A 27,370-nucleotide genomic window follows, 5' to 3' on the forward strand; every position below is an offset into this window, starting at 1 on the left:
TTTCCTATTTCAGATCAATATAATTCAATACTTATCTAATTTGGATAGGCTTAGATTGGCCTGATTTTGAGGATGATTTGTCCCAGTTAGCCTTGCACAGCTCCAGCACGTTGGAAGACTATAGCCAGAATGAAACTCTAAAATGGAGACTAGACCCTGGTAAAAAGGGCGGTCCTAAGATGTTGCACTCTTTGACCAATCACTGCAAAGAAAACTGCAGCCAGCTCTTGCAGATTCCAAGCCACTTTTCCTAGGCTTTTGCAGCCAGAGGCTCAAACAAAATGTAAAGGAGGGAAAATAAACAAACGACCAATAGGTAAGGCAAACCATCGTTCTGGGGGACGGAACACTCCCCGCTAAATTCCCAGGATGTGGGAATTTACCAATCAAAAACATACAAACACCTTTGTATACACAACAATACAACAGTATAAAACTTTAAACATCTCCAATAAGCAACACGAGGTCACTAATTGGTCTGTCCAGGACAGACATTTTGTCCTTACTATGAGTCTTTACTTGAACTTTTCTAACCTTACCGTCAGGGCAAGGAAAGGTCTTTAGTATAATGCCCATAGGCCAGGCATAGCGGGGCAAGTCTTTGTCCTTTGGCAACACAAGGTTTCCCACCTTGGCATTGTCCTTTGGGTTTGCCAGAGTCTTCTGGTTGGAAGCTGGCTTAAGTATTCGGCCTTCCACCTCTTCCAGAAGTGGTTGGCTAAGGTCTGCACATGCAAAATTGGTGCCACAGTCCGACCAAATTAACTTAATTGGCCCTCTGAGGGCTATGAACCTTTTCAATGCATTTATGAATGATGAAGTGTCCATTCCCTCTGCAACCTCTATATGGACAGCTCGTACTGACAAACAAGTAAACAAAACCGCACATCTTTTGTTATTTACAACACCACCCCTGGTTTTCCTAGTGACAACCTCCCAAGGACCAAACACATCGATTCCCACATGGGAAAAGGGTGGGTCTGTCAAAGTCCTATCCTGAGGTAGTTCTGCCATCAACTGACTTTGACAGTTTCGCCTAAGGCGCCTGCATTTAACACATTTGAAAATACAACTGTTGACCAACCTTTTGGCATTAACTACCCACAGACCTTCATTTCTAAGGGCTGCCTCAGTTAGAGTTCTACCCTGATGATGGATCCTTTCATGGTGATGCCGAACGAGCAGCAATGCAGTGTGACTATTAGGGGGTATGATGATGGGGTTTTTTATGCACGCCTTGAGTTTAGCTTTGGCTAACCTTCCTCCAACTCTCAAAATACCCTCCTTGTCTAGAAATGGGTTTAACTCATTTAGAAGACTTTGATTAGGGATGTTGAGCCCTTGCTCTAGCCTAGCTATTTCCTGCTTGAAAGCAGATCTCTGCACTGACTTGAATATGACGCTCTTAGCCTTTATCATATCCTGGACCTGTAAAGGCTCACTATCTTTGCAAGCTAAACGATGTATAAGCCTAGCTACTACTCTAAGAAGACTGTGCCACTCCGAAAAACGTTCAAAACGGCGTGGTTCCAGGCAAGATCTTTGGCCCATCTTGATTTCTGTGGTCATCTTGCAAACTTTCACCTCTGCACTTCGTGAGACTTGAGCATTCATAATGTCCGAAAACCTTTGCTCATCTTTCGAGAGCGCTGTGGCTTCGTCTCTCTCAGAGACTTTGAAGATGGAGGAATACTCTGGAGTTATTGCTTGGCAGTAGACTGAGATGTGACTTAGGCAACTGCGCACAAGTGTAGGACGTCCACCTTTAAGCACCTGTGCTTGATTGGAGTCCAACGACGATGGTGGGTGCATCTTGTTTATGCACACTGGGCCTGTAACTGTCCAGCCTAGTGGTAGCAGCTGAGCAATGGGCGCCCCTGGAGGTCCCTTAACTTGGTCGTTCACATAGAACAAGTTCGGACAGTCCGCACCAAGCAGAAGGGCAATGTCCACATCTGGCTGAAAGGCTGGTATGGCATTCTTTAACCGTCGCAAATGTGGATGAGCCTCCACAACTTCTCTAGTTACAATTTGTTTTTTGTTCCGAGGGATGGAGGAACACTCAATCAGGTCTGGCAACTTGAACTGTCTCTTCTGGTCGCAAGAGGAGACAACAAAGCCAGATGCTATGCGACCCTGCAACTTCTTTTTTCCTGCACCAAGATGGTGTAATCGACCATCTTGGTTTTAAGGTCAAACATGCGGAAGAACTCTGGAGTAGCTAGGGAGGCATCGCTCTGTGAATCTAGGGCCACATAGAGTCTCTTTTTAAGCCAAGGGCTCTTGGATGGATATACATCCGCTAGGCAGATAGGATGACAGACTCTGAACTGGTGCACGTTAGAGCATAGTTCAGTGCAGGCGACCGATGGAGCATCCTCCTGCATCCGTGACGCGGCCTGCATGTTGGTGGCTTCAGTAGATGACCCTTCTTTGGAAGACGTGTCCCCTTTGGCGCGGGAGACAGCGTCAGAGTTGTGCATCGCGGTGCAATGCTTAAGGCTGTTACACCTTGCGCATTTGACGTCCTCTTTGCAGTTGGATGCAAAGTGAAGAGTTGCTCCACAGCACCTAAAACATATGCCCAGCTTCTGTACAATCTGTTGTCTTTCTTTATAAGGCTTCTTGCCAAATTCCCGGCAGTTGGCCAAACTGTGAGGCTTTTGGTGAATGGGGCAGAGCACCTCCTTCACCTCTGACTTGGATTCGTTGGCCCTGTGCTGAGTTTCAACAGCCTTAACACTAACCGGTCTTTTGGCCTCTCTGGATGGTTTTTTCTCCACTTTAGGTGCCTTCTCTGGCTGGGTCCCTTGGTATAAGGTGGGGAGGCCCGTCTGCGGATCATTCCTTTCTCTGGCCGCCCTGGTGATGAACTGGACCAAATGAGAAAATGGAGGGTATGCCTGGGAGTGGGCCTCCTTGTAGTTGAAGACCTCCTGTCCCCAGCGTTCTTGCAAAGTGAAGGGCAGCTTGGTCAAGATCTGCCTCTGGGACAGGTGCTGATCGAGGCACTTCAAACCGGGCAGTTCTGGATTCTCCTTGGCCGACTCTAATTCCGCAAGGAGATCGCTGAGGTCCCACAAGAGTTTGAAGTCTTTGAGTTTTAAAGCTGGGAACCTTTGGAGCTTGTCCATAAGAGATGCTTCAATCTCTGTGCTGGCCCCATACCTCTGCTGCAACCTGGCCCAGGCCTTTTCCAGGGCTTTGTCGGGATCGGCTACGTGGGCTGCGTAGATCTTCTTAACTTGTGAGGATGAGGCTGGGCCCAACCATGCAGCCAGAAGAGTCAGTTCTTCCTCCGGCAATAACTTTAAGTCTCTGATTGCTCTCTGGAAGGTGGCCTTCCAGAGAAGAAATTCCTCAGGCTTGTCCGAAAACTTTTCGACACCCTTGTCCTTAAGATCTCTTCTGGGGCTTCTGATGATGGAGACAAGCTGGGACTCTGGCGTCGAAGGGAACAATTGAGGAGTTTGCTGTTGTGGAGTGGACTCCCACCGTGTACCTTGCGTCAACCTTTGGCCTCTTGGAGGGATGACATCGACCACTGACGAATCGATGGTTCCCTGTGCAGCTGTCTGTAGGGGCCAACTAGCGCTCGGCCTTGAGGCCCTGATTGACTGACCTAGGGTTTTAGCAGGAGGCACAGGTAGCTCGAGCAAGGGTGAGCTCCCCGCTATGACGCTCTGCTCTGCAGGAAACTCAAAAGTGACTTTGGGGCCCTGCTCTGGGTAAGGAGAGAAGTCTCCCTGTTCCTCATCCGAAAACTGGCTGTACATGCTGCCAAGGTGCGCAAACACTTTGGCAGAAGGGTCCTGTATTGGTAACTGGCTTACATTTTCTTCTGTGAGTGGCTCAATTAGGGCCTTGGCCAAAGTCTCAGCCCTTACCCTTTTGGCTGCGGCATCCATCTTTATTCTAAGCATCTCTATACGAGCCTGTTCTATTTGCATTTCGCTTTGTCTACGGGCCTGTTCTATTTGCATTTCGCTTTGTCTTTGGGCCTGTTCCATTTGCATTTCGCTTTGTCTACGGGCCTGTTCTATTTGCAGTCGTTGCTCTTCTTCTTTAAAGGGAAGGGTGAGATCAGCTGCCTTAGCATCAGCCTCCGCCCCCGCTACCTTGCTCTTTAGCTCCAGACGTGCAGCCTCCTTAATGTGCAAGGCAGCTAGGGAAGAGATGGCACTCCCAGCAGCAGAAGACTTGCTAGAGTGGCTGTGTTTAGACGATGCACGCTCCCTTAGTTTAGATACCTGGCTAGAGCGGTTGGACTTAAGACTAAGTGCCACAGCAGGTGATTTTAAAAGATTGGTCTCATGGCTGCATAAGGAAGCTAGGATTGCCCTCACCCTATTTTCTTTCTCATTAGTGTCAGCTAAAACACTCCCTATTTCTAACTCTGAATCCTTGGCGTTAATGCGCTCGAGGACCTGGACTATCTTAGACACTAAACCCCTCCAAAGACCGAAGGCTTCTTCGAGGTCTGTCTGTAATATGGCTGGCACCCTTGTGATACCCAAGCTCTCTATTCTGTCCATTAATGTTACAATTCGCTCCCATGCCGAACCTAACCTCACATGGAGGAGCTCCTTTTCATCTATTAGATGGGCTAGCATCTTGGCTGAAGGGTGCTTTATCCTTTGGGGCCTTTCATTCCTACTTTCAGCCTCAGAAGGAGGTATACCATCTGTATCATCTTGAAATTGCATAGACATTATGTATTCTTAATAGCAAGTAAATTTACAACAAAGGCAAATGCAATATACCTGCAAGTAAATTTACAATAAAAGCAAATTCAATATATAATACAATTCACAGCACTTAACCATAGCAATATATATCACTAAGTAACTATACTTTACAAAGATTGTGACCTTTGGCGCCAGACTTTGGTGGGCAAGCTGCAAAATGTCAACTGACAGCAACTTGCCACTTGATACCTCCCTTGCCCGAGTGACGTAAACTGCCAAAATGGCGACTTCGCCAAATTTTCAAGCACCTCGTGCTCTGCGGCTCGAGGCCTGCCGCCGAAGGAGCACCGAGGCTGGCTTTGGAAAGGAGGAGAGAAGAGACGCCTCCTCCCCGCTGTGAAGGGAGGTCACCACCGCAGGTCGATGAAGCAGGTCACCACCGCAGGACGATGAGGCAGGTCACCACCGCAGGACGATGAGGCAGGTCACCACCGCAGGACGATGAGGCAGGTCACCACCGCAGGACGATGAGGCAGGTCACCACCGCAGGACGATGAGGCAGGTCACCACCGCCGGACCATGAGGCAGGTCAAAGCCGGCCGAGTGCTCCGGCCGAACTCCTGATGAAGAGGCTGTCAAAGCCGGTTGAGTGCTCCGGCCGAACTCGCAGCAGCGTTGCCAGGCCTGTCCAGGTTCTAGCCTGGTTCTGGTGGGCTCCACGCCTCAGAGCCAGCCAAAGAACTGTCGCTGGTGCTCCGCGGCTCGAGGTCTACCGCCGAGGGAGCCCTGGACGTTGCTGGGAACTGCACAGCCTGTGCAAACCCAGAAAGCCACTGGGCTACGTGCGCACACGCGAGCCAAATAGCAAGGAAATAGAGCCCCACTATTTGACTCCTTCAGGTCTGAGAGCGGGCTCCACTGCCTCAGACGCTGGTAGAGTCTTTAGGTATGCAGACTGAGCTCAGGCGGAAAAGCCGCAGCCTATACTAAAACTTCCTAAACTATAAAAAACTATAAAGCCGTGCAAGCTAGCTGAAGCGGAAAAACCGCTGATCGACCTCAAAACTGTGCCGTCCGCCGGACAATAAAAAACTATAAAACTGAAACGTGCTGTCCTTTATCCGGGCGAACTGCAAATCCCTATAAGCTGTCCTATAGATATTGAACGACTGAGTCTGGATAACTTCAAAAAAGGATGTTTATTCATACAAGGTTGTAAACCTGGCACAGATCTTAAAGTTGCAGAAAATGAAACAAATTTCTATAGGTTTTAGTCACAGAATTATCCCTGGTTCCAGAAGGCAAAAGTGATTATAAAACCACTATACCCTAATCACGCTGCCTATATTAGAAGGAGAAACTCTTTCCTTCCCTATCTTTACAGCAAAGATTAGTTCTAGAAGCGATGGAATAACTCTGCTCCTCTAACTAGATTTCCTATTTCAGATCAATATAATTCAATACTTATCTAATTTGGATAGGCTTAGATTGGCCTGATTTTGAGGATGATTTGTCCCAGTTAGCCTTGCACAGCTCCAGCACGTTGGAAGACTATAGCCAGAATGAAACTCTAAAATGGAGACTAGACCCTGGTAAAAAGGGCGGTCCTAAGATGTTGCACTCTTTGACCAATCACTGCAAAGAAAACTGCAGCCAGCTCTTGCAGATTCCAAGCCACTTTTCCTAGGCTTTTGCAGCCAGAGGCTCAAACAAAATGTAAAGGAGGGAAAATAAACAAACGACCAATAGGTAAGGCAAACCATCGTTCTGGGGGACGGAACAATATCCCTTGACTCTGAGAAAGATATTCTGCTTAGCCTTTGACAGCAATGTGGTTTAGGCTCTGATAATCTCAGTATTTGAAATACATCTTCAGTTCCAAAGGATTTATCATAGTTGACCAGAAACAAGATTTGCCTTTCTAACACTTTGTACTATTGAATGCATCTACTTTTAGCTTAACTTAATTTTAAACAAAATAGTTCCTAAAGATGAAAAGCAGGGCATGTTCTCCTTTGGGAAGTATTTTCAACAATCTTGTTAATTTCAACTGTTTTTCCTGTTTACAAACAATAATCTGTAGTTGGGTAGTAGACTGCCAAAGGTTATGCCATCACAAATTTGTTTATCTTTAAGGTACCCTAAGACTTTTAGAATTGGCACATACATTGAAATTTACTGAGTATAATAGACAAACCGATCAGTATATTTGAACTTTATTTTTCTAACTTCAACACATTAAACTAATTTAATGGTAAATTCTAGAGGAAATAGAACAACCAGTAGTACCAGAGTTACTCCTTCAATGAAAACTCAAATATTTACACAAACCAAACAAATACAGTTTTTACAACTTTGCGAGCTAATACAAAGGTGTGGTGGATCCTAAAAATTAACACCCCATATCTACTGCCCTTCCAACCTGAATGTATATGAATGATCCAGGAAAATCAAGAGGAAAGGGTACTGAATGTTTTATTACTAGTTTACACAATTAAGGAAAATTAAGCTTTAAAAACCTGTAATTTCTAAATGAGGACAGATACATTTAAATCCATGGGAAATTAAAACTCAGATACTCGGAGAACTGAACGGATAGCCACTTTTGGCCAGAGCATGTAGTATGTTATTTTTTTCAGAAGATGAATTGTGAACATGAGTTTGGGAATATTGTAATGCTAGACTTTAATCAGCAAATGATGGAAGAACTGTTTTTCTGGACAATGGATATCAGGGCCAAATGCATGTTTAAAAAATTCCCTGGTAAAATGCCCCTTGGTAGATCCACAACTCCATATTCCTAACATGGCTTGTTAGGATGCAGTGTAAGAAATTTATGTGATGCCTTATTTTGCGCCACTGCTAGGCAAACACACCTTTAGGGGATATGCTTACCAGTCATACCAGATAGATTCCAGGACTCCTGATAATTGATCTAAGATGCCAGATCAAATTGGTTACAAGGGTAGTTTTGGTAAATATAAACTACCACCAAACAGAGCTTCTGTCTCAGGTTTTCGATGACCTTACCAATAATGGATTTTTATTTGGCTTTTAAGGAGTTTCTATTCTTGATTTCTTTGGTCATCCATCTTTAATAAAATATGGTGTAATTTTTCCTGCTCTATTTAGCACACATTATTCCCTAAAAATATTGCTTAATTAGTTGGTCATCTATATTCATCCATTATGTAGTTTCTATCTGATTATGGCCCCATCTACCCTGACCATTTGATGTAATTTCAAATCATTATTGAAGAAAATGATTTTGCTGTGCAGATGATCCAGGAAATCCTGGAACTAGTTTGAAATCCAGATGATGATTACACAAACTACAGATACTGATGCATATTAAGGGTTTTGTTTTTAACACCTTTGTGGGAATTTGTTGTTTGCCACTGCAATTTAAACTATCAGTTTAGATAGGACTGTGTTTGAAGGTTTACCTTGCAAAGTTGTTTAGTATGTAGTTTGCAAACAAAGAACTAAATCCGTTGTTACTCCTAACTGAAATGGACAAATGAATGAGAACTTGCTAAGTCCACACTTACGTAAGTTCTATTGATTCCATAATTCTACTCTGCCTGAGACTAACAATTTGATTTATGCCAAAATGTGAAATAACAATTCTTAATATCTATCTTTCATAGTTATTTAGCTTTAAACTAACCAGTTTATCTGTTTTTGTGAGGGTTCCATGGTTTTAAAATTCTATTTCTCCCTCCCATCAGTAATGCCCACGTCCACCAAAAGCCTCCATATATGGTGAAGTTATACTTTGAAGGAGCTTTTCCCTTGTATTGCCAAAGAAAGTGATGACCTGGTGTAACAGCAAGACTATATCCTAATGCTGAAACAATGAGGGGTGATGTCTTCTTTGTGTTGGTACCTTACTTGTTAGTTGCTGTAAATGTTGTGTAAATATTATTGTGTTGGTTTGTCTTTCTTAAATTAATAAAGAGGCGTTTTAAACAAAAAAATAATCCCCATTGTAAACAAATTGACCAGCATTCATACATCCAGACACATCAATTTAAATTGTTTACAATCAAAGGATGAAATAATAGTTTTCTAGTTCAGGGGAGGGGTAATTTCAATAACTAATAGGCAATCCACAAATTAATGCCAATATCTGATTCAAATTTCCTTGAAAAGTCTCTGTTATTATTACTCCATGACACAATAATACCATATTAATCTTCTATTTCCGCTGCAAAGTTATAAGCAATAAGATAATTCCTTTCTGGTTTTTTGGCTTTAACATATTGTTGCCAATTCTGTTAGAGCTACAGATACAAATACACAAGGTGGTCCAAAAGTTGTTCAGTATCACTTGCCCTTTCTTTTATGTTGCTTCTGGGAAACCAACCAGCAGAGTCTCAACCTGTGGGTCCCCAGATGTTTTGGCCTTCAACTCCCAGAAATCCTAACAGCTGGTAAACTGGCTAGTATTTCTGGGAGTTGTAGGCCAAAACACTTGGGGACCCACAGGTTGAGAACCACTGCTCTATGGCATTAATCCCCAGGGGCAAGAAGTATAAGCACTTTTTAGTAACCTAAAAATAGGTGAAGCTAGAAGAGGTAGATGAGAAAAGGTTAAATTGTAGTGGCAATGCTTGCATCTGGTGCACAGGCTGTTACCTTTAGTGATTCCTTAGAGAAGATGAAATTCATCAGTTGGAACTCCTCTTGGTCTTAAGCATCTGTATCACAAGTTGTAGTAACTGAAAGTAGTACAATACACAAAAGTCATGAATGAAATAAAACCTTTACTATGATAAGTATTTCCAAAAGATCACACACACTTTCAGATTACTTAGGGAAAGACCAGCCTTCCACTGCATTTGTTTACCTCTTTGTCCTATGCCATGGAAAATTTTAAACATAAAATTTTAAACATAAAAAATTATGTTGTTGAGGACTTTCACAAAATCATTTTGTGGTTTTGTGGTTTTCGAGCTATATGGCCATGTTCTAGCAACATTTTTCCTGACGTTTTGCCTGCATCTGTGGCTGACATCTTCAGAGGATCCTTTTAAAAAGTAATTTGCATGTGCATATTTCTGACAAATATTTGGATCGTAGCTGTCTTTGCATGGTACCTCCCACAACATTGCCAGATTTTCATAATTCGGCCAATGAGCTAATTGAATTACCTGAATCTAGTGGGACTGTGTGCCAAACTAATATTTATACTGCATTCAGTATGCAAAGTATGGAAAGAACGGCCCATACCTTTGAAAGAGGCATATCGAGAACTCCAAATGGGATTATTTTGTCACTCTCCTGCCCACTGTCCTCCCCAAAAACTACTAACTCTCCTGGGAAAGCCAGGAGGAATGGTATGGGGAGAAAGGGTAGAAGGGACAATGGGAAGAAGGAAAGTAGCAGCTGGTAACTCCCACCACTTAGTGCTTTCCTCATCCAATGGTAGCTATGCCAGTATCCCTTGACAATGGGTTTTCAGAGGAGCATTCCTTCTAGAACACAAAGCTTCCATTAATCACAGCCAATACCCATTTATAGATCTGTTGAAAGGTTCAGGGCGAGTTTCGACACAGCATATTTAAGGAAATTGTTCTGTTGCCTTCAACATGTGGATTAATTTCAAGTGGAGCTGTCCCAATATGTTTTGCTGCCTGGAATGTAATAATAAATGGTGCCCCATCCCAACTATCCAAGTAAAAAGTACTTAATATCCAAAGTCAATAAAGTTACTTTGGCACAGACACCTGAAGATCTCTCACCCATCTACTACAGTAATTAAGAAGATCTTGTAATTTGTTGGCTTTTCACTCGATTCAAAATTCGTTGAACAGGGAGGCTCCTTCAATATACTTAATGGTACAGCTGGTCATGTAAATAAGTAGTGATATCATCTGCTTTACTTAACCTACTAGATTTAGTGGAACTTTAACTGTGCTTGTATATTGAGGAGTAGGCCTCATTGGGCATAATATTGCTAAGCTCTTCCATCTAATAAGACTTTCTCATCCAGCCATGATATTGTATGAATACCCAAGCAGATGAGAAGAATGTAAACCATGTAAAGAAAGCCATAGCCACAATGTTTTGATCTATTTATGAGGTCAGCTCAGTGTCTAAATGAGACAAAAGATGTTGTTGAAGGGCAGAATGAAATGGTTGTATGTATGCACTTATCCCAGGGATTTTGATGTGAAGCTCCTACATTTAGTCCCTTAATCAGTCCAATTAATCCATTCAATTTTTTTCAGTTGATCAAAATGTTCCAACACAATTAATTGGTGAACAGCTGGGTTTTAAAGAAAATGTCACAGTCATGGCAGGTAAAACACATATGATATGCCTCTCTTTCAGCAGTGTTGTTTTATTCAAATGTAATAAACTGCAGATCTAGCCAATTAATAGTAAGTTGATTAATTGATCCTATTCACGTCTCTTCAAACTTAGTCACAGGAAGTTTCATCTAGGTTAATATGGTAAGCCTGTCAATCCATTTGTAATGTGGCCTTCATTTCGTCTATTAATAAGATGATCATTTGGATCTCTTGTTTGAAAAGGTCACATAAGTCACAGACAACCTGACAGCACATGACAACAACAAATGGTAAACTGTGAACTCATAAAAGTAATAATCTGAATTCATCCTTTAATCAGGAGATTGTGTTTTGAGCAGGCCAGACAGAAGAGCTTGTCATAACTCCTGAATCCCTTTCCACTAAATATATCTGGTCCTCCTGAGTACATTTTTTCATTTCATTTTTCATAGCTTATTTAATGATGTCACCATCAGCCTGTTTTTCCTGAGACAGAATTTTACAAATCTGTTCCAATGATATTTAATTTGAAAGAAAAATTATGTTATTATAACAGGTTATGCAAACATCTGGCATGCAATTCCACAAATTTCTGACCTTTAGTATATGATACTAAGTAACTTAAATTAGTTTGATATAGGGATGTAAATCTTCTCTTATTAATTTTCCTATGCAAGAATTAAGAATTTCATATATTTCTCTATACTGGGCAAATTTACATTTTTGTGAGTTATATGGATTTTTTTTCACATTTAGAGACTTTTCTTTTGAAAATTTGCTTTATGCAGAAACATAGTTTAGGTGAGAAATTATGTGGAAATGTTTCTGCACACAAAATAGTGTGCAGAAATTCAAGAGTCACTGATTTCCATGTTGTTTAATGTTCAAAATATTGGGTTTCTTAAAAAAATACATTTCTGCAGAGTAGGAGAATGTGAAAACTCTTGGAATGGTTGACAATTTTTTCACTGATATATCTGGATGTGTCAAAAGCTCTTTTGTCATCAGGGATGACAAAATGTGTGCATTTGATTGTGTAAATGTTTACTCAAATCACAACAATCAGGAAAGATTTAGATACTCCAAATAATTGTGCCCTGAAGGCTTGGAAAATAAGCCTTGACCTTAAGAGTGGACTTAATCGTAAGTAAGTAGGACTGTGATCTGATGTGAGATATATGTGTTTTGGACAAACTAGAATGAATGACCATGGTTTTCTCATTTTTTTTGTATGTAAGTAGAAATATTCCAAAAACACAGAACACTCAAAGTTGTCTTACTGGGTTGTGCAAATGACAGACCCGCCCCATCTGCCTTTTCCAATTTGTTAAGAGCTTCAACAAGCATGTATACAATAGTGATTTGGTAGACTCAGATTACTTAGACTTTCCAAATGTTTTTGATAAAGTTCTTTACCCAAGGCTTTGGAACAAATTCAGTGGTCATGGGATAACAGAACAGACTTTCTTGTTAAACAAGCAACCAATATTTGGGGCATATTGAACCAGCTGCATCTGGGACTAATTTTTCACACTTCCAAGGATCAGTAACTGGTTAATAAACAGTATGCAAAGAGATCTTGTAGCACCTAAGAGGTTAACTGAGAGAATAAAGTTAGTAACACAAGCTTTTGTAGACGGAATCTATTTTCTCAGATGGTTAATGAAAAGAAAGCAAATATCACAAATAAATTGACTGTTCTCACAAAGGAGGCAAGTAAGAATTGACACACCCCAAGTATATGAACTAGGACCAGTGTCGATATCAAAACATTTAGAGTGATAAAAAGAATTGTTCTGGAGAACTGAAAAATTGCATCTCCAAACTGTGTGAAAGGAGTTCATGAATACATGTAGAGATGTACCTTGGGATAAATTCCCTAAGTTCACATGTACAGATCGTATCTATTAATACACAGATAGATTCATAATACTTTATTTATATTCTGCCCTATCTCCCCAAGTGGATTCAGGGCGGATTCCAACAAACAAAAAACATAGAGGCAAACATTCAATGCCTCACCACAAGTGCAAACATGAATACATTAACAACCCGCCCAGTCCCAAAGCAAATCAACATCAAACAACCAATTATTTTTTAAAATATAAAATTGTATGATTGATAGAGATGTGATGGTTACTGCTGAGAATGTTATAGTTCAGTCTGATGATGAAGGGGGATTTGGGTTTGCACAGTCTGAAACTGAAAATGTTGGACAGTCTGAGCAGCCAGAGATTCAAAATGTTAGTCAGTCTGAGCAGCCAGAGCTTCTGAGGATGTCCAAGAAGATGAGATAAGAGAGGCTTCAGATCAGAGTGACCTTTCCCAGCTCTCAGAATGGGAATGGGAGGAGGGCAGCGAAAGTCAACAACTGCCAGGTGGTTCTGAAAGTGATAATGAGGAAGTCCAATTAGACAGAGCAACCAGACTTAGCCTGAGAATGCACTTCCCTAGGCGTTTGTGACGAATTGCTGCCAAAAGGCTAGGAACCCAAGGTCAAAGAAATGCTTTTATGTCTTGTAGGAATGTGTAACTTTCAGATCAAGCAACTTAACTTTCAGAGCGAGATCTCCTTCTTTGTTCATTTCTTGTCTATGGTTCCTGATTTCAAGCTTCAAGTCATGGTTCAAGTGTGGCCTATGGTTCCTTGGGAAAGTATTCTTGCTTTCAAGCTTCTGATAATATTATGTACCTTGGACTTTGCTTTGATGTTTTAAGTCTTGTCTTAGGATATACTTACTGTTTTGGGACATTGAACTCTATTCGGATTACTGCGTTACACTTGGATTATTGCATTTCCTTATTGCTTTTTGCCTAATTTTGCTACCTTTTTATCAATAAACTGTTTATATTCAGTCTGTCACAGTGATGTTGTTGAGAGCAAGGTGGACCTCACTGGGGTGCAACAGAGAAAATGATTTGGGAATTGTGCAGAGAATTCAATACATGTCTCTGTTAGCACCAATGTTGCATCATGGATGGTCACTGTGTTTGCTTAAGTATATTTAAACTTTGACATAATTAGCATAATTGTCATATTCTGTGTTCTTTAAAAATATATTTACCAGAACAAACAACATTTGTTACTTTGAAATGTCTCCAGAGATGTTAACCTGTTGCACATATAAACAGAGGCCAAATTTGCTTATCTATTTTATGGATATTTTTATTATCTGCATTTAATAAATGTAGGGTCAATGGTCTGGAGAACAAGCCCTATGAGGAATGGCTTAAAGAGCTGGGCATGTTTAGCCTGCAGAAGAAAAGTCTGAGAGGAGACATGATGAGGCCCATGTATAAATATGTGAGGGGAAGTTATAGGGAGGAGGGAGCAGGCTTGTTTTCTTCTGCCCTGGAGACTAGGATGTGGAACAACAGCTTCAAATTTCAGGAAAAAAGATTCCACCTGAACAATAGGAATAACTTCCTAATTGTGAGAGCTGTTCGGCAGTGGAACTCTCTGCCCTGTATTCTGGTGCAGGCTCCTTTGAAGTCTTTTAAGCAGGGGCCAGATGGCCATCTGTCAGGGGTTCTTTGAATGTGATTTTCCTGCTTCTTGGCAGGGAGTTGGACTGGATGGCCCACAAGGTCTCTTCCAACTCTATGATTCTAAGATTCTACACTTAATGATAATATCGTTGTCATTCTCAGCACAGTTGTTTCTACATTTAATTTGAACCTGATCATCTACTATCCCATACCCCAAAACTATGTTCTGCGTATTAGGGCTGTGCAGTTGATGAAAAAAATGTTTCAGAAGTCATTATAAAATTAGGGGGTGCCAGTGTTTTGTTTCTAAAATGTTTCTAAAGTATTGTTAGTGAATATTTCATTACTATAATGAGAATAACAAAATTTTGTTACTTTTCGTTATAGTAATTGTGCAAGTGGCAAAATTTCAGGGGCTCCTTTCTCCCTCATTTTTACAGCTATTGGGGTGAAACATGCTGCAATGGTAGAAGACATCTACCACTGTTAACCTATCAAGTTTCAGAATATTTCACTTATCCATAGATGCTTGGGGAATTTTCAAAGCTTTTATGAACAACATTTTAGAAAACTACAAGCGCTGTCTCCTTGAATTTTCTATACGACACAAGATAACAGGGGATCATTCCCCTCCAACTTTCAGAAATAGCCATGCATCTACTTATTTTGGAAATTTTTAAAAAGTTTTGATAAAAACATTTTGTTTGTTTTTTTTAAAAAAAAGAAGCCACAACAGCTATCTCATTGAATGTCTCTCATATTAACCAATAAAATTTTCATTGAGGGATTTCTTCCCAGCCCAGCACAGAAATTTACTTACTAGAAGTATCATTCAGTCCTCCTCTTTGCAGATTCAACAATTTATTAGAACTAGCTGGCTGCTGCTATGGAGGGAAAATAGCTCTCCCCTATGCTGATTGGGGCTTTCTCATGCTGAGCAGAATTCTTGGAAATGTAGTAAAGGGCAAGGCCTTTGAATTCTCTGGCATAGGGCTCTTCACCTTTTCAAAACTACATTTCTCAGAATTCTATGCTTTTTTAGTCTCTTTCCTAATGAACTCTGCTTTCTCCCTGCCGCTTCCCTCTCCTCATTGTGATTTTTAAGTTTTTGGCACAGGCTATGCCCACATATCGGATATCGTACGTAACTACGAATAAGATACGATTTATGATGACTAATGAAAACATTGTACACACCTACTGTCTATGTATGTATGAAATTCTAGGTATCTGTTCATTAATTTGGTGAACTGGGCTATAGTCCATGAAATTTCATGCTAATATACACTTACTAGTCATTAAGGTACCAGAATCATTAGTACATTAGGGTATCAGAGGACTCTGTTGTTTTTTCTCTCGAAACTAATTCTGAACTGTCTCTCTAGCACCATCTAGTGCTTTCATTAACCTGAATACATCCATGTGTATATGTTCCTTCAAATCGCCTGTAGACTTACGGCAACTCCACAAATGTTTGCTATTTCCTTCCTCTGAAATGTAGTCTATACTATTAGGTATCCATTGGTGACCTTTCAACCAGTTTACAAGATCAGGTGGGATTTGGTACCTTTAGAATGTTTAAGCTTTATTCTCTACTAAAATAGATCTGGAATTAAAAGTAATCTTGTCAAACATTCAAATATTGTCTCCTATTTTATTTTTTCAAAGTGTTTAATTGTGCATCAAGCAAAGTAGTAACATTAATCCAATCTCTTCATCTGTGAAGTTAAGACTATCGCACTAATGTCATTTCGCTGGAGAGCTGTAATAGCTATGTGATTTGAACCAGACCTGAAATAAGGATGCAGCAGCTGTAAAGCTGATGCAATACAATAATTAAGAAGAGGGTGTATAAATCAATTTGAATCATGTCTCTGCTAGAGATCTTCGGCAAGTTCTACTGAGTTTCCCCGAACAACAGCAATGTGGGGGAACACCATTTAAATTGGGTGGCTGTCGGGGATATGGGCCTTTTGGAAATCCACACAGCTCACTCTTTCCCTAAAATTATTTTCCCCACTTTAAAAAATGTTCAGTACCTCCTGTCTCCAAAATTAAGTGACTAATTTAAAAACTGAAGGTTATTTCCATGTTTGTGAGTTCAAAACTGAAGTATTTAGATCTTTGCTTTTTTTCAGCATTTTTCAGGAGTTTGTGCATGGCATGTGTCCAAAATAGCATTCTTCAACTTATTTTCATCAAGATATTTTGCTCTATAGTGCCCCTCATTCCCAGCCAGCAGTACTGGAGTCTCATTGGAGATTCTTATAGTCTGGTACATCCCAGGGGCACCAAGCCTGCTTTTAAAAAGCAATTTCAGCCTGTGGCTCAGAATCTGACATATTTGTCAGATTGAGAGCAGCTGAGACGGCTTTTCAAATAAATATCTGCTAACTTTTAATAAGTACAATTTTTACATTGACATTATTTTTTCATTGCAGGAGAAGTTCATCAAACTGAATAGCAGCTGTTGACAGAAGAACCATGTCTAGTCGAAGGGCAGGTAAAATAAGCAAACAATTTCAAATGAAAACAAATGGAAGTCAACTGGGAACCCAAACAGTACTGGGAAAAGATTAATATTTCTACCACTTCTGTGTTTGTGTGCATAGAGGAGATTATTTTGCCCCTTGAAAGGAAGACACCAAATTAGCTAAGTTTTGTTTGTTTGTTTTCTGCTACTAGTTCATAGGTGCTCCTCAAGAACAAATTTTAATAATTCAAGGAATAGATAGTACAAAATCACAGAATGATTCAAAAGGGTATCCAATTCTACAGTTTAGTCTTCCTGCCATACATAGCATGGATGCACTTTTCTTCCAAGTACTGTAAGCATGAACAGATTGAAACCTCAAATCTTTTTTAATTCTGTTTTTAACTTGTGGGATTTTAAATTGAAGTTTGATTTAATTCTGTTTTCAACTCTCCTATCAAATCTTTTGTGTCAACTCATGTCTTACTGGATTCTTTGTGTGGCTGGTTAGATCATTTTCGGGGCCCTTCCACATAGCCATATAGCCCAGAATATCAAGACAGATAACCCACAATATCTGCTTTGAACTGGGTTATCTGAATCCACACTGCCAAATAATCCAGTTTAATGTGGATGTTATACCATCCAGTTTAATGTGGAAGGAGCCTCATTAAAATGTTTGTATCCCTGTAAACTTTGAAGTTACCCTTAGGCTTGTTCCATTTAATTTGGAAACAAGATCACTTATTTTAACACGGAAGAATGTTAATTTTAAAAATATAAGAAATTATGCTTGATGCTACCACCTTTTCTCCTGAGAACCTCCTGAAGTATACTGTTGGCTTTGTAGCTCCAAAGGTCTAGATCAGTGGTTCTCAATCTGTGGGTCTCCAGGTGTTTTGGCCTACAACTCCCAGAAATCCCAGCCAGTTTACCAGCTGTTAGGATTTCTGGGAGCTGAAGGCCAAAACATCTGGGGACCCACAGGTTGAGAACCATTGGTGTTGTTACCTAATCTTGCTCCTTTTGAAAAGCACCCTTCCCACCGCTATAGGAATGTCTATGATATAATCAAAGGTTAACGAATATTCCCAATATAATCTCATTTTTACAACTATTGTGGGCCCTTAATTCCGGGTACCCTACCCCCCTCATGTATACCAAAATTCATGAATGCTCAAGAGCCATTATGTACAATGGCATAGTAAAATAGTATCCCTTATATAAAACAGCAAAATCCAGATTTGCTTTTTGGATTTTATTTTGGGGGAGGGGTATTTTAAAGCCGTGGATGGTTGAATCCATGTATTCGGAATCCATGAAGATGGAGGACCAACTGTATTTGCTCCTTAAGTAAACACCTGTTTCAGCTTAAGGAAAGCTTCACACTAGGCTGAAGGGCAAAGTAGGAGAGGAAGAGATAGATCACAAGGCACAGATGATAGGAAATACCATGTCCAGGAAGCTGAAGGTACATCTAGATTTGATTTCATGTCACTGAAACAAAATAAGAGCAAAATCTTGGTAACAGGAGAGATCATACACTATGTGAGCTATGCATATTTTCTATGCATACTTTGACCAATTAACAACATATTAAAATAACAGACCTGTACCACAATATTGAACAATCCTGCATAAAGTATTTTGGTGGTGTTTAAGGCTAAAATGTTATAGGCATTTGGGCCCTCTAAAATCTAACAGCCTTGTGGAAATGATCTGTATTGTAATTTCAGTTTTAGTTAATACATTTTTCCTGGTCATTTTTTCCTCCTCCTCTTCCTCCTTTTGCTTTTCAGTGAAAACAAAGAAATCTGCCATTCCAGGAGTGACCATCGCACAATTTGTGGAAGATGTTCCCAAAGGGTGCACCACCCCTGACTTTGAGAGGAAGCCAATTACCTTAACATTATCAGAAGGTGAATCATTCCTAACACTCTCATGGCCTTTATTCTTTGTTTCTAATCACAATGTAGTCAAGAGAACAACACTTTAACCCATTCATTTTTCAATACCATTGATAGAACCCCCAGTCCAAAGACTCTTGACATTGGGTATCTACCTCAGCCCACTGTTGTGATATACTATATTATGCTTTTAATGTATTGTGTTTTTATTGCTCTCACCTTTTTGTGTTATATTATGTTTATTTAGTTTCCTTGGTGAAGTTTGGTTGTTTATAAGTTATATTTATAAGTTTCATCTTGATTGTTGGAGCCTCCGGTGGCCTAGGGGATAAAAGCTTTGTGACTTGAAGGTTGGATTGCTGACCTGAAGGATGCCTGGTTCGAATCCCACCAAGGGAGAGCGCGGATGAGCTCCCTCTATCAGCTCCAGCTCCGTGCGGGGACATGAGAGAAACCTCCCACAAGGATGGTAAAACATCAAAAACATCCGGGCATCCCCTGGGCAACGTCCTTGAAGGCGGCCAATTCTCTCACTCCAGAAGCAACTCCGGTTGCTCCTGACACGAAAAAAAAATAATCTTGATTGTTGTTTGTTTGCTTTTGGTATTGGATGTTTGCCATTTTTGGAAACCATCCTGAGACCCTTAGGGGAGAGAGGTCAGGTTATAAATAAATAATTATTATTATTATTATTATTATTATTATTATTATTATTATTATCAAATAAAAATTTTCAGCCATGAGCAAATGCTAGTTGCATAACCTGGCCAAATTTCATCTGACTCCTCAATTATAGCCTTGCCTTTACTATGTACTTCCAATTCCAGGTGCTTTAGATTATGTGGAGAAATTATCTCGAGAGTTGGGTCATTATCACCAGGGCTTGTAACACAAGCTGCAGCCTCTCCAACCATGAATATAATCATTTACCATTGTACAAAATCATCCTAATTCACTCCAAACTAGTCTGCAACTCATTTGGAACTTAACCAGCACTGTAAAAAAATGCGGAACTCTTATTTTTAGGCAACTGAAAGAGCTTTGGAATTGTGTTCAAAGTAATTGAATATTTCCTTTTTTTATTCTTATTCAAAGTGTTTAAAGGGACTGTGCTTGTGAACTTGTAGAGATATTTAATTGCAAACCCCAGTGAAGAGAGCCCCAATTTGTGGTACTCAACTCAGGCAGGGGGAAATCCTTTTTTGATTTTTGAATCCCACCACTGCCTCCAATTGAGGAGATGTGCGCGCGTGTGAGAGAGAGGGATGGAGGATGTGTGAATGTATGATAGGGAAGATTTAGTGGATAAGGAAGGATAACAGAACTGATTGGGTTTAAATGAGTAAAGATGGTAACTTATATAGAAAAGTACGGTAACTTATAGATAGGTACGGTAACTGCCACCAACGTGAGGTAATGGGTTTCTTTCAGGCTTACAGAGAGGCAAGGAGACTGATCTTTATGAAGAATAAAACTCAAGTTTATTTTGGTACATAAGCGTGTAGTTTCAATCAGTAAACGTTCCGGATCTTAAGTTACAATGTAGTCTTTCTTGAATGGATATATCTTAAATAACTTCTCTTCGAACAGTAAATAAAACACCCGGTCAATTTATATCACCAGCCTTTCTCCTGAGTGACCATAAGCTACCGTCCTTAGCTGATTCCCACAGCTCCTAATCTTTTCAAAACCTAACAGCCACCACTCCTCTTAAAACCTTATCAGCAACTCCTTTTAAAAAAGGGAATATACTCTAACTGTCAACTTAGCCACGCCCCCTTTTTCTCCCAAGGGAAGCTGTGTTACCATGGCAACCTGCCAAATGCTGCTTCCAGCTAGTTTCCATGTTAGGCTTTTCCTTGCTAATATATAACTCTTTTTTTTCTTTAACAAACAAATAAATAAAATCATATCAATAATCTCTGTTTAACACATAACTTCTCTACACCCAGTATCATAAGATTTTGAACTTTTGTGGTTGTACAATTACTCCAAAGAAAGAAATAATAAAAGGTGGCATGGGTGAACAGGCATGGTATGGTTTTGAAGGGAACAAGTTCTAGGAGATGTGTTAAGCTAAATGTGCTTATTAGTTTCTTCAAGCACTTGGGGAACTGACTTAAGAAGAGTGGTGTCTATCTTCCTTTGCTCAGCCTTCCTTATGGTCCAGCTCTCACATCCATTGTTATTTTATCATTAATATACAGAGCGGAATTCAGAACACATTGCATCTATTCTTTTATTGCCATTGTTTTATTATAGATGGCTTCATCCTACTAAAAAATTTTTTTAAATTCTCTTGCAAGGTAAAAACGCAATTTTCAGAGCTGTGGTCAAGGGTGAACCAAAACCAGAGGTGTTGTGGAAGCGCAGTACTGGGAAAATTGATGATCCTGATAGATACCAGACAACCTTCATCCCTGGGACAAATGAGTTTACCCTTCAGGTAAGGATTAAGTACAACACAACTATAACTATAGTTCCACTATTGAATATCCAGTAGGGTAACATTCAATAAAGAATTTGGAACTTTTATTCAAAGAAAGAACATTTTATTGATCTGTTTAATCTTGTTCAGGTAGCATTTGTTTCTTTTCTGTTGGAAGAATAAATATGCAAGAAAGGTTATGAATTATTGAAAACATTGGCAGGAATCCTGTTAGTGACATGTGTGCAATATTAGGAATGTAATCACTCACTAATATTTTTTTATTGGAAGCAATGAGTAATTTAGGCAATTTTCTAACCCCTGCAAGAAAGACTTCAAGAACCACTTGGTTTTCAGTCTATTTGCAAGTTGGGAATTTTCATACACAAAATTAATAGGTGGTTGTTATGAAGTTAGGCCGGGCTGTGGCGCAGGCTGGTTAGCAGCCAGCTGCAACAAATCACTCTGACCAAGAGGTCATGAGTTCGAGGCCTGCCCGTGCCTGCGTCTGTCTCTGTCCTATGTTATGGCATTGAATGTTTGCCTTATATGTGCAATGTGATCCGCCCTGAGTCCCCTTTGGGGTGAGAAGGACGGAATATAAATACTGTAAATAAAAAAAATAAATTTTATATGCATCCTGTGCATAGAAAACAGCATTTTCCTTGTTGAAAATAATATTTCTGTACAGATCCTTGTTACAACGGGAGTCTTCTCATCAGAGCTTCTGTTTTTGAACGTTTTCCAACATATTTTTAATACTCTCTCCATTCACTTATGCCTCTATATATTTATTTTTGGATAGAGGATAAGGTACTATTTTACTGTCTGAATTTTCATCATCATCCTCTACAGTGGTCAAGCCCAAGAAATTTTCACTCTACTGCTTACCTATGAGTAGGGAAGGAAGAGCAAGAAGGTTCTGATGATGTAGCTTGAAGAGGAAGGGGATTAAGGGCATACTCCACTTCTGGGTGCATTCCCATTTCCTTTCCCCTTTGAGTTGAGCTGAGCTGAGCTGCTCCTTCATTGTTTGTTCCTTCTTCCCCAAATGCATGTAACAGAAGCAGCAGTGCCCCCTCTTGTGACTTGAGAATTGATGGGTTGGGATGGATGGGGCACAAAAGACTAGAAGATAGCCCCAAGTGCTCCACCCTGAAAATGATATCATTATCATAATTTATTTATATAGTGTCATCAAGGTGCATGGTGCTTTACAAGAAAACAACCAACAACAGTGGTTTATGCCAAAAACATACTATTTAAAACATGTATACACTGATAGACATAGAGGGAAGAAAGAAATAATACAATATAAAGCTGTATAATCAAATGGTAAAACACACCATCCAGATAAAATACAAAAATTGCAAAATAATATAAAACAAACTGACCAATAATGTAATCAAAATCTACATGATTTTAATATACAAAACAGGAAGGCAATTTGAGGAGTATGGAGCTAAAGAAGAGGAAAATCTTGGTTGCAAGAAAGGAGGGAACTAGGTTGTGTAGGGCTTTGGATATTAATTAAAACAGGAAACTTATATTGAATCCTAGAAGAGATGGCAATCAATAAAGAGCTGTCAAAAGAAATGTAACATTATCAGAATGGACCAAAAAGATAATTTTTATAGCAGAATGCTGAATGAAAACCTGAGGTAATATAATGGAAGGTCAATCAAAAAAGATTACAATAATTAAGGCAGGAAATTACCAAGGTATTAATAAGGTCTTAGCAAAAGAAGTGGAAAGAAAAGGTCTGATATTGACAAAGTTATAAAGAAAAATTGGTAAGATTTTTCTACAGCTTCAGTTTATGTCCCACCATTCCCCTATACTGGAACTCAAAGTGAAATAAAAAGAGTAAAACAAAATACAAATATACAGTAGAGTGTCACTTATCCAACCTCCACTTATCCAACGTTCTGGATTATCCAACGCAGTCTGCCTCCCACCCGGATCCACAGCTGTTTCTCTAGGCACCAAAGACTGAACTTTTTATGGATTTAATTTTTGACACTGTTGTTACTGTAAGTTCATTTTATGCAATTCTATCTTTATTTGTAGTCAATGTTAGTAGCCAATGTTTTCAATACATTGCGATGTTTTGGTGCTAAATTCGTAAATACAGTAATTACTACATAATGTTACTGTGTATTGAACTGCTTTTTGTCGATTTGTTGTAAAACATGATGTTTTGGCGCTTAATTAGTAAAATTAGAATGGAATTTGACGTTTAATAGGCTTTTCCTTAATCCCTCCTTATTTTCCAACATTTTCACTTATCCGTTTATGTTGGATAAGTGAGACTCTACTGTATACACAAAAAGTTCAATAAAACGCATAAAAGGTGTTTTAAAGCACAATTAAACAAGGTATAGAATTAAAATCACTTGCAATTTATTCAAATGCAGAAGATAATCAACAGAAGAGGGCACCATTAAAGGCTTGATCATCCTTATACAGAGCATTAGCGCAATTCTAGAGAGATCAGTGTCTCACCCTGATACATAGGGAGGGGAAGACGGAGAAGCATATTCTGTCTGTTCATGACACAATATTAGTTTCAATTTCACTCATCCCTATGTTATTATTTGATTTTTAAAGATAAACAAAATCACACAAGATGATGCTGATGTATACCGTTTTACGGCCGTGAATGATTATGGGGAAGCCGCATGTTCTGCTGGGCTCAAGATCATACAGGGTAAGTTTCATCAACTCAGCACAATGCTAGCAGGCAAAGCAATACCTTTTCATCTTACTTAGGATGCAATCTTAAGCACCTTTACAAGGCAGCACAGTGAAAATGACTTCAGAGTGAGAGAATGGCTAAAATTATCCTTTTTAGTCATTTACATGGAATTGGAAACATTTGTTTTACCTTAGATGGCCTGGTAGTATCTTGATCATTTAAGGAACAGACTCTAGCTCAGCATTAGACGCAATGGAAGTTGATGGCTTCCCTATCAACTGGGCCAGGAAATCACTCTAGATTTTATTTTGAGGATAGCTGTCTTGTCTCAGAGAGAACAGCTTAGGAAAGTGCAGCCAGCTATGGTTGAGAAGAACAAGACATGAAGAAATTAAGCCAGTCCAGGTCATATACAATAGCTCAATGAGCCAGTAACATGGTCAGGAACCTTCAACACTGTCATATAATCCAGATTATCAAAATAAATAATTCACATTATCTGCTTTGAATTGGATTATCTGAGGGTCTTTCCAGACAGTCCCTATATCCAAGGATCTAATCCCAGATTTTCTGTTTATCCCAGATTATCTGGCAGTGTGGACCCATATAATCCAGGTTAAAGCAGAAAACCTGGGATCAGATCCTGGTATATAGGGCCTATCTGGAAGGGCCCTGAATCTGTACTGCCATATCATCCAGATAGTCTGGGTTTTATAAGGCAATGTAGAAGAGACCTCAGCGTCTGAGCCCAAACATGTCTGTAAAACTTGTTTTCCTAGTGTCTAATGTCCCATTCTTAATTGTTAGTGGCCTGTTTAAAAAGTGTCTGTTATTAAAAATACAGATTATACTTCAAAAAAAGTTCCCAGTATGCCTAATAGAAAGTGAAACATATTTCAACTGAAGTCAGGACAAACATGATCTATACTCTTAATCGTTTCAAATTCTATGGGGATTGAGTACACTTAACTTCAAAATTGTAGCAACTGTTAGTGCTTAGGGAAGGCATTCTTATATCTATGTTGCTAATTAAAGAATTTCTCTCTCTCTTGCATTCTGCCCTCCCTTCTGACTTTCTCTTCTCATAACTGGTTAGTTGGCTTCAAGAAGAAAGCAAAAGTGGCTCCTCCTCCACCACAGAAAGGTAAGATTTTGAACTACACAGTGAACATTCAGCAAATATCTAAGTTATTCTAGATCAGGGGTCCCCAAACTAAGGCCCGGGGGTCGGATGCGGCCCATCGAAGCTATTTATCCGGCCCCCACGGCACAAGGGCAGAAGTGGGTTGGGCTAAATGACTCAAAGGGTCTCTTCTTCTCTTATAACCATTATTATTATTATTATTATTATTATTATTATTATTATTATTATTATTATTATTATTAACATTGAGGCTGGGTGGCCATCTGTCAGGGATGCTTTGCTTGTGCTTTTGGTCCACAAAGGCAGAAGGGGGTTAGACTAAATGGCCCAAGGGGTCTCTTCCAACCCTCTTTATTATTATTATTATTATTATTATTATTATTATTATTATTATTATTAACATTGAGGCTGGGTGGCCATCTGTCAGGGGTGCTTTGCTTGTGCTTTCGGTGCACAAAGGAAGAAGGGGATTGGACTCAATGGCCCAACGGGTCTCTTCCAACCCTCTTTGTTATTATTATTGTTGTTGTTGTTGTTATTATTATTAATTATTATTAATTATTATTGTTTGGTGTCCGACTATAGTCCGGCCCTCCAACGGTCTGAAGGATCGTGAACTGGCCCCCTGTTTTAAAAGTTTGGGGACCCCTGTTCTAGATGGTCAAAAATCTAAACTCCATCCTCTGCTAAACCACCTTGAAGTTCTTTATTAATTTCTGAATTATGTAAACTTCATTGTCACAAGATGCCCATTTCTAAACCCTTACAGACCTGAAGAAAGAAATTGAGGATTTCAAAAAAACATTAAAGAAGTTGTGAGTACTTTCAAGGAATGTTTTATATATATATATATATATATATATATATATATATATATTGCTGTGTGCTGACAATAAAGGTTTATATGACATATTAAACTGTAGATTCTTTTGCAGTAGCATCATAGTCCAAACAAGAGGATAGTCCACAGAAAACTGAAATGAAATCTAATTTAATACATATCTCTCAATTCTGATAACAGTTGTGACCTTTCTCTTAACAGAAGTTGCTATCAATAGTACGAGTCTTTATAAACATGGTTCTGTTTTGCAGCTCCTTTGTACCTTTTCTTTCTGATTTTTAAGGTCCTTTATTTAAATAGATACACAGAAGCCAGTGTTACAGCCTATATAATATTTTATATTTTTAATATATTCTAAATATTAAACCACTTATTTGATGATTCCAAAAGGCAGAAAGCTCATCATCTCTCCATTTTATATAAATTGTATGTTATCTGAATTGTTTTAATAATCGGAACTAGTTAAATTATATTTTTATATTTACCTTTTGTATATTTTATTTGCAGTGCTTTCAAAGATGTGAGCAATCTGGGGGGGGAATAATAATAATAATAATAATAATAATAATAATAATAATAATAATAATAATAATAATACATTTTTCAAAATGTAATTTATAATTTATATCCTGCCTTTCCCCTGACATGGAGCTCAAGGTGTCTTATCACAAATTAAAGCAAATATTTTACAGAAAAAATCTATTCACTGAATGCAGTTCTACTATTGCAGGACCACTTGGAATGCATTTTATTACTCAAAACAGTGGATGCCCTAAGTAATACATAACTTACACGCTGTCATTTTGTTATTCTTTTTGATAAACTGGAGTTCTATATTGCTGATGGGTTTTGCATGAGATTTCAAAAAGTATCTGGAATAAAAAGTACTTCCAACCTACTAAAATATATTTAATATTTGGAAAGTCTTCTTCCTTTCATTTACAATTTGGGTTTCTGTTCTTGGGAAAAATCTCAGAACACCCAAAGCTGCTCAAAAGAAGGAAATTGATCCAGATCAGGTCTGGCAATTATTGTTGAATGCAGACAAAAAGGACTATGAGAAGATCTGCTTGAAGTATGGTATTGTGGACTTCCGTGGGATGCTAAGGCAGCTTCAGGAGATGAAGAAGGAGAGGGAGGACAAACAAGCTCAGGTAAGGACATTCATTTGATCCTGAAGTCTGGGAAGGTACATTCTCATCCTGTCCCACATTTATGTTGCAAATGTGGACAAAGCATGGTATGAATTTTTTCACAAGATATTGTAGTGATTAAATGTTTTAGTAGAATTTGTTCTTTTTTTCAAGATTCTAACAATTATAACGGTATCCATAAAAAGAAAGTCTTCTCCGGAATTTGTATTAATTTCTCACAGCACATTGAGTTGAATCTGGATAGGCAGA

The 27,370-nt window shown here is 39.2% G+C and overlaps 1 protein-coding gene across 2 annotated transcripts in view; it reads left to right on the forward strand.

Moving 5' to 3' along the window:
* Positions 1-27,370, forward strand: part of igfn1 (immunoglobulin like and fibronectin type III domain containing 1) — a 79,531-nt gene that overhangs the window by 6,628 nt on the left and 45,533 nt on the right. Inside the window, exons 2-8 of one of the 2 annotated variants that reach the window (XM_062978692.1) lie at positions 16,918-16,979; positions 18,749-18,868; positions 21,163-21,302; positions 23,895-23,994; positions 25,079-25,126; positions 25,896-25,941; positions 26,944-27,121. In XM_062978692.1, coding sequence (XP_062834762.1) covers positions 16,961-16,979; positions 18,749-18,868; positions 21,163-21,302; positions 23,895-23,994; positions 25,079-25,126; positions 25,896-25,941; positions 26,944-27,121 — 651 coding nt within the window. In that variant the 5' untranslated portion in view covers positions 16,918-16,960. Of the gene's footprint in view, positions 1-16,917; positions 16,980-18,748; positions 18,869-21,162; positions 21,303-23,894; positions 23,995-25,078; positions 25,127-25,895; positions 25,942-26,943; positions 27,122-27,370 lie in introns of those variants that run through there. The other variant, XM_062978693.1, reaches the window with a different exon arrangement.

This window comes from Anolis carolinensis, chromosome 4 (genome assembly GCF_035594765.1).
Source record: "Anolis carolinensis isolate JA03-04 chromosome 4, rAnoCar3.1.pri, whole genome shotgun sequence".
NCBI lineage: Eukaryota > Metazoa > Chordata > Lepidosauria > Squamata > Dactyloidae > Anolis > Anolis carolinensis.